Source organism: Cibotium barometz, chromosome 7 (assembly GCF_041138505.1).
Source record: "Cibotium barometz isolate CiBa-2024 chromosome 7, ASM4113850v1, whole genome shotgun sequence".
Lineage (NCBI taxonomy): Eukaryota > Viridiplantae > Streptophyta > Polypodiopsida > Cyatheales > Cibotiaceae > Cibotium > Cibotium barometz.
In genome coordinates, this window is record NC_141052.1 from 31094355 (window position 1) to 31102895 (window position 8541).

The 8541-nt window shown below is 37.0% G+C and overlaps 1 protein-coding gene and 1 long non-coding RNA gene across 2 annotated transcripts; both read right to left on the minus strand.

The window, feature by feature from the left end:
* Positions 1 to 1782: 1782 nt before the first annotated feature.
* On the minus strand, positions 1783 to 2323 carry LOC147636887 (uncharacterized). Its single transcript, XR_015266130.1, has 3 exons — positions 2314 to 2323; positions 2075 to 2212; positions 1783 to 1995 (listed from the first exon to the last, which is right to left on the minus strand). It is a non-coding gene; the product is annotated as an uncharacterized LOC147636887 (long non-coding RNA).
* Positions 2324 to 3142: 819 nt separating this feature from the next.
* Positions 3143 to 8258, minus strand: LOC147636888 (MADS-box transcription factor 23-like). Its single transcript, XM_086800465.1, has 6 exons — positions 7725 to 8258; positions 6179 to 6240; positions 5947 to 6046; positions 5811 to 5852; positions 4221 to 4280; positions 3143 to 3823 (listed from the first exon to the last, which is right to left on the minus strand). Exons 1-6 carry the CDS (start codon positions 7827 to 7829, stop codon positions 3728 to 3730), a joined length of 465 nt encoding a protein of 154 aa, XP_086656591.1. The 5' UTR covers positions 7830 to 8258; the 3' UTR covers positions 3143 to 3727.
* Positions 8259 to 8541: the final 283 nt, after the last annotated feature.

The window sequence follows — 8541 nt, forward strand, 5'->3', positions numbered from 1 at the left end:
TTGCACTCTGTAGCACATCCTCGATTATGCTAACATGGTAGATGACCCAAGGAGTCTAAGCTTCAAGTGTATACATAGAAGAAAAAAATTAGAAGAAAAGTCTAAGCTTCAAGTGTACACATCCTTTTCTTCAATTGAACATCTAAAGATAATTGAAAACTTCAAGAGGATGAGAAGGCAAACACAAGAAACTTGGACTATAGAAGAGTATAAAAGTTTGAAGTAAGGGAATATGAAACCACATGACATCTTGAGTTCTGAGCACCAAGGATCCAGCCAAATTGATCTCATTATAGGAGCCTTAAGGTCCAAATAGTTGGGTTGGAGATCGCATAGGTCATTTCTAGATCACAAAATATTGTCACTACTAAGCCTACTAGAAACAAAAAGAGATCATTCATAAGAGCATCCTTGCCATCTAAGCTAAGATTAGAGTCCTATCTAGAATAGATAAAGGAAACTACAGAGGTCATTTCTAGATTAAAAAAAACCTCAATAGTGAACCTATTAGAAACAAAGAGATCATTCATAGGAGCATCCATGCCATCTATGGCAAGATGAGAGTCCTAGCTAAGTTAGTAGATAAAGGAGGGGTGAAGTTTTTCATTTTGAGAGTGGGGATGTGGTCAAGGAAGTTGACTTTTTGGAATCTAATAAAATCAAGAGAGCTAAGCTATTATATGCTTTGAGGAAGAAAAAGTGATCATTTGTGTCTTTGTTACTTGTGAAAAGGTATATACGATTATTTGATTTAATATAAATATATATCTACTTTAGAAAAAAGAAGAGAGTCCAGGTACCTTAATAGAGCATTTGACATAATTTCTGATTACCACCATCATTTCATCTTCCATAAACTTAAGGCCCCACTCTTTGCATTACTACATGAGATATTTTGGTGCTCACCTCCTTAAGAGACACAAACATCTTAAGTTTTATAACTTGTCTTCACTTCCCCTTGATCAACACATTGCCACATCTAGCATATGCTTTCTTCTTCTTGCACTATTTATATATATTTCTTTCTTATTAGAGTAGAAATATTAGTTTTATAGCATTTTTTAACTCATATTTGATTTCAACATTGCCACACTTGTCATATGCTTACTTGGTCTTGCATTTTATGTAGTAGCATGCCCTTTCTTATTACATTAGTAATTTTAAATCTTTTTTTTCTTTTTAAAGAAGATAGGGTCTTTAGACTTTTCTTGTTGCGGAAGACAAAGCCAAGTCACCTCTATTATACCTCTATAGCGATAAAGAATCATATTTGAGAAGAAGTATCATGAGATATCAATAGGCCAAGCCTCGAGAAGCCACACTTCTATCAATCGTAAGTATTAGGTCACCAAGATCTTTAATTTTTGTAAAAAATTACTATACCATTTTACCTTCATTTATCATCTTCATTCACTACAACAGAATGAGGGTTTAGCAGCGCTTTTATAACTAGAAGGGTGCAGAGATGTCGGGCGTATATATCACTGCTAAACACGCTGCTATTTTTGTTGCACGAGTTTGCTGCTCAGCAACGAAACTAGTAGCACTTTTTTCGCTGCTCAGCAGCAATATAACGCTGCTAGTTTCGCTACTGAATAACGAATGTACTGTAGAATAAACAAAAGCTGGGGCAAAGTGGGGAGAACTCCCTAGTCTTCCCTAGCTCTTTTTTTTCTAATGTAGACACAGTGAAACTCACATCATCATGAAGAAGTGTAATGTAAAACTTACAAATACCAAAAACAAAAGACATTTGCAAACCATGGTTTTAGGAATGTCAAAATTCAATTACAATACTTAGCGGATTACATAAGTGTGTGTTTCCAAAAAACGCATATACAAGATAAAGCATAATAGAAACCTATAGAGCTAGGGGCTATCTAGATCTCATGCTATGCGATTGGTATTGTTCCTTGCAAGTCCAGCCCCTTCACTTCTCACATTTCCATTACTATCAGTAGCTACGTTTGCACCACCGTTTCGAGTTATATGATCCTTAAACACAATAAAACCAACACAAGTGAGAATCAGTTTTGCAAAAACAAAAAGGTTTAGGGTTTAGGAATGTACTTACTTGCCATGCTTGCCAAGCATCTCCTCCAGTAATAACAATCCATCCTTCATCTTTCACCCTATCAAAGAGAGCTTGCAAACCCTGTTGTAATGTAAAATCATATTCCTCTTGCATAGGAGAGCGGCCCACTGCTTCAAGCTGCAGTTGTACAAACAAGTGAACATTTTAGAAAGTTGTTATTTAAGATAACCTTATTTAATTAAAAGATAAGATACAATGTGAGGCTAATATATACTTACAAATATTGTCGGGATACTGGCATGCGTTGGTTGCTACCGGCATGCATAGAAAGCTAGCGGCATGCATAGGTTTCTACCGCATGTGTAGGAAGCTACCGGCATGCATAGGTTTTCTACCGCATGTGTAGGAAGCTACCGACATGCGTAGGGTGCTACCGGCATGCGTATCAGTAGCAACCTGCGCATGTCGGTAGCTTCATATGCATGCCGCTAGCAACCAATGCATGCCGGTAGCTTCCTATTCATGCAGTAGCAACCAACTCATGACGGTTGCTACCGGCATGCATTGGTTGCTACCATTATGTGTTGCTTGCTACCGATATGCGTTGGTTGCTACCGGGATGCATCGGAAGCTATCGACATGTGTTGGCTGCTGGCATGCATTGGTTGCTACTGGCACATACTTAGAAAGCTACCAACATGCATAGGTAGCTACCAGCATGCGTAGGAGGCAACCGACATGCATTGGTCGCTACCGGCATGCATCGATAGCTTCCTATGCATGTCGGTAGCAACCTACGCATGCCAGTAGCTTTCGATGCATGTCAGTAGCAACCTACGCATGTGTAGGAAGCTACCGGCATGCGTTGGTTACTACCGGTGCATAGGAAGCTACTGGCACACGTAGTTTGCTACCGGCACGCGTAGGAAGCTACCGGCATGTGTAGGGTGCTACCGATGCATGCCAGTAGCAATCGATGCATGCCGGTAGCTTCCTATGCATGCCAGTGTAGCAACCAACGCATACCAATATCTTCCTATGTGTTGGTTGCTTCCGGCATGCGTAGGAAGCTACCGGCATGCGTAGGAAGCTACTGGTATGTGTTGGTTACTACCGGCATGCGTTGGTTGCTACCGACATGCATAGGTTGCTACCGGCATGCATCGGTTGCTTCCTATGCATGTATGCGAGTTATACAGGTAGCTTCCTACTCATGTATGCGGATTATGAGGCATTTGCATAAAACTTCATGCATAAAGCTTATGTATCCAGCTTATGCATTAGCCATATGCATAAGCTTTATACATAAGAGTTGTGCATATGGCTTTATACATGATGCTTATGCATAATATGGCTAATACATAAGCCTCATGCATAAGCTTACATATAAGGCTATACATAGAGGCTTATCGTCTCGCTAATGCATAAGATTTATAGATGAGTCTTATGCATGAGGCTTTATGCAAAAGTCTCATGCATAAACCTTATGTATAAGCCTCATGCATGAGGCATATACATTTGGTAATGCATGTCTTATATGCATGAGGTTTATGCACTATCCTTATGTATGAGGCTTATGCATAAGGCTAATGTATAAGCTTTATGCACTAGCCTCATACATGAGGCTAAGGCATATGGCCACCTCTAAAGAGGAGCTACGTTATCCATGTAGGGGAGAAAAAATAACATATCCTAAAACTTACAAACCCTATAACATGTAAAAGCATAAGAGAGGAAACATAAAAGAGAGAGATCCCTTACCTTATGGTGCTTGTATGTGTGGATAACCTACAAAATCAAACCAAATAAAGAAAAAAAGTATTAGTAACCCTAATAGAAAGCATATACAAAATCCTAATCTTAATGAAAATTTTTTCCCTAACCTATTAAATCTTTGTTTTTTCCTTCTGATTATAGCTTAACCCTAACCCTAGCTTCAAAATAGAAAACATAATAGAGAGTTTTGATGGAGAGCTCTCCATCAAATCTCTTTATTAGGGTCTCTATGTAGAAGCTAGGGTTAGGGTCAAGCTTCAATGAGAGAAGGAAAAAAAAAAGAAAGGAAAAACTTAAAAGAGAAGAAAGAGAAGGGAAACACTCACAAGAAAGAGAAGGAAAACACTCACAAGAAAGCTTTAATTGAAAGCTTGTTTGCATAGGAAATGAAGGAAACCAGTAGGCATACCTTGCTTGAGCTTGAGGAGGATAGGGTAGGAGAGGTAGAAGTGATAGATAAGGCAAAAACCTACAAAAAAAAACTCAGAGTACAAGTTTATTGTATTAAAAAAAGATAAAACTATGCGACAACGAAAAAGCGGGATATTTTTATAGTATAGTAGCATTTTTTTGCTTGCTATAGACACTGCTGTGGGTAGCCGCTTTTTCGCTATTGAGCAGCAAAAAATGGTGCTAGGTAGCGAAAAAGCGCTGGGGAGTAGTGATATATCGCTACTAAGCATCTTGAAAACCCTTGATATTTTCATTCCATAAACGCTGCAAAAATGCTGCTACACTCCCGATGTGTTGTAGTGTTTGGTTAAAGGTGATTCTCAAGATTCAAAGTCCTTGATGGTTTCACGGTCTCAAATTTACTCTACATCATGGCCAACTATGGAGATATGTTGAACCAAGGTCAATATACACTAGCGTCCATTGTTTGAAGGATGGCACCCAAAGCACCTACATCCCTTCACTCCCTTTGTACTATATTCTCTTGGTCATCTATTCGTATCGGAGAATGAATATCAATATTAGTGATGGTATCTCTGTACGTCAAAACTGCAGAAGAGGTGGAGAGCCAACCCCTCCCATGCCATCCGTGGCCGTGGTGGTTGGCATGCTTGTCATACCAACATGGCATCATATTTGGGCTATCTCTAGTCCCTGTGACGTTCCTCACCTCATGCATGGTTGAAGGGGGAGGTTGTTGGATATCAAAACCGTGTAAGAGATATGGAGAGCCACGTTGAGGGCTTTCGAAATTAAAACCGCCCATGCAAGTATTGTGTGTGAGGGCCTTACTTTTAAGTCAGGCCCAGGGGAGGTATTGTGGTGGGAGAGGGGGAGATAGACTCAGGTTTAGGCAATTAACACACCAAATGGTGTTCTCTCTTTGTCCATGGTGCATTTTAGACAAGCACCCTACAAACACTTTCATAAATTGAGTTTGAGTAACATTTTATGAGATCCATCCACCATGGGAAGCCTTGTATAAGATTTTGAAGTACAAGTAATGGATGTCTATTGAAAATTAGTGCTCTTCTCATCATCTTGTGCTGCTCATCTTTTATCTTGCTCTTCTCATCATCTTGTGCTCATCTTTTATCTTGTTCATGTTTTAACTAGCCTGTCACATAACGATAAGCCATGTTTGACTAGCCTAGACTCCAAACCTAGTGTTGTGACAGTAAAAGCCAACTATTGATTACTACATTACATAGCCTACCATAATCTTTCTTATATTTGTAAATGGATGCACATCTGTATACGTGCTTGTGTGCATACACACAAGTGCACACATACATGCATGGATGTGGGTGTTTGCATGCACACTTTTTGTTCATATGCAAACACATACATGTATGCACATGTGTACATTTATCGGCATATGAATGCATATGGGAGCATAATTCAAAGATGATTTAAGTATTGGTTTATTTCAAAATTCCAAGATGTTTTTTTCTTCATGTACTTGTGTAAAAAAAAGGGCACCTTTATGAAACATCAAAATATTAAATACTATTGTAAGACTCTACCAATATGTTAAGAAAGGTACCTTCTTGCCTATGTGCTGGTCTTGAATTTCAAACATTTGCATCTAAATGGTTTTAAACATAAGAAAGTTTGTAAATTTTAGTACATGTAGCTTTTTAATAGTAAAGTGCTTATAACATAAATTTAAACATACTCACTTTTCTCTCTTTTATCTTATTCATTGAAACTTGAAGCTTTGATTCAAGTATATCAAGGTCTTTAAGATGCAAAGACATGAGGTTTTCACCCACCAAAAAGCTACATAAAGAAAAGAAAGCATATTAGGAGAAATGTTTATAAATACATGTAGCCTTGTATTATCCAAGTTCGAACTATTAAGGTACGAAACATGTACTTGACATTTTAAAAAATCTTGACACATTTTCTTACTTTTGTTCACTTTGTAAGATGTCAATCTGCTTCTTCAACAAAACAGCTTCACCTTTCCAATACTAATACAAGTACCCACATATGAATATGATTGGGGGATTAGCATTTATGCATAAAATAAAAAATGTTCACCTACACGTGGACACATGTGCATAGACATATGCACACGTATACACATAATGTATGCACATTGTATGCAATCTATAGCATGTATTTGTACCAATAATTTATTTAACATATCTTTCACTCTAAAGATATGTAAATCTCTCTCTCTCTCTCTCTCTCTCTCTCTCTCTCTCTCTCTCTCTTAGAGGGATGGGAAGGGGAGGGGCTTCGCTTACTAGACCTTAGAGAAAAAAGCGTCATTTTTAGGCTAGATTCTAGGGGGTTCAAGCAAATTTACAGAATTACATTTACAGGAGGGGTTTTTTAAATCAATTTTGAAAAAAAAAATTGTAAGTCCATAAATAAAAAGGGGTCATTTTATTCATGAAAAATTCACATGTAAGGGGTTTTTTAAATACCCCTTAAATGCACATGTGATACATAAGGTTTCTTAGTAGTGCATCCCCCTCGAGACTTGATTATACTCTCTACAAGAAGAAAGTATGAAGGAAATGAAGGATTAAGCTGCTTGTGATGCATCCCTTTATAACTGTTACATATTCCAAGGCAACTACTAACCTACACAAATGTATGTACTAGTATTCCTTTAAAAACTTGATTTTAAATAAACCACTAAATCTAACACCCTCAAGACATAATTATTTGGAAACAACTTCCATCATAGTAACCAAGCTAAAAAGATATATAGATAAGTAGTTGGGTACGTAGGTAAGTAGATAGATAGAAAACTCTGTGTGTGTGTGTGTGTGTGTGTGTGTATATATACACACATACATATATACATATATACATATTTGTATGTATTTATGTATAAACATATATACATATGTATGTGTGTGTGTGTGTATATATGTATATATATATACACATATGTATGTGTGTGTGTGTATATATGTGTATATGTATGTATATATGTATATATGTATGTATGTGTGTGTATATATATACATATGTATGTGTGTGTGTATATATGTATGTATGTGTGTGTATGTATATATGCATATATATGTATGTGTGTGTGTGTGTGTGTGTGTGTGTACACACACACACACACACACACACATAAACATGTATACATACATATATATGCATATATACATATACATATACATTATACATATACATATACATACACACACACATATACATGTGTGTGTGTAACATCTTATCATACACAATAAGCTTATGATCATGAATAAGGATTTGCACAAAGAAAAATATTAGCTAAAATTATACCAAAGAGCAACCTCTCCGATAGATTTGAGTGATAGGAAGGTTTAAAGAAAGGTTATATGTATATATATATATATATAAAAGAGAGTTTGACAACTTAGAATAGCAATAAACATCTTATTTTGACATCTTATCACACAACCTAAGCTCATTTATGTGGACAAGAATTTGAACAATGTCAACTCACCTCTAGATTAGGGATCATGTCCCCAATTGTTTCTGTACTTTCTATGGATTCTTGATATCTTTCCAAGATTTCGTATGCACTAAAAAAACATAAATAATAAAGCATGAGAAATAATAGTAATTAAAGAGTTATTTAGTTGTAAGACTATATGTGCGTCAATACTCTACATATGCATGTCACATATAAGTTTTAAAAATTGAAATTGTTTACAACTGTTTGTGCGAGCACAAAAGAAACTCCAGTAAAAGAAATCATTTTTTTGCGCATTATTAAATCACAATGATCATGTTATTATAAAAACGAGTGCAGGTAGCCTACCCTGGCTCCCCTCCTCTTCTTTGATGATCTAATCAGATTTATAGACCCTAGCCTCATCTACTCGGTCTCACATGCATGACTGAAAACAAAACACTTTGTCTTTTTGAAAGGGTTTTTTTCACTCGTTATCCGCCCCTATTCACAAGTGTTAATCTTTTATCCTTTCTACCATGTCTCATAATAAACACTCCTTTAAAAAAGAGAGGTTATAACTAATATAGGTATTGTACTTTTGAATAAAGAAAGCTAGGTATGTATGTGGGATGCATGCACATTGTGTAATAGGCACACACGCACACACACACATGAACATATGAGATTTTGTTATACGACGATCCATTAAATAGCACCACATTGATTTTGTGTTGTTTTGGCCCCCTCGGGGTCGGCGAATTCGGAGAGCCAGGGGAAAAGACTATCGCCGCCAGCTGGACGTCACACAGCGCCGAGAGCTCGTAAGCCTTCTTGAGGAGGCCGGCACGACGCTTGAAGAATGTCA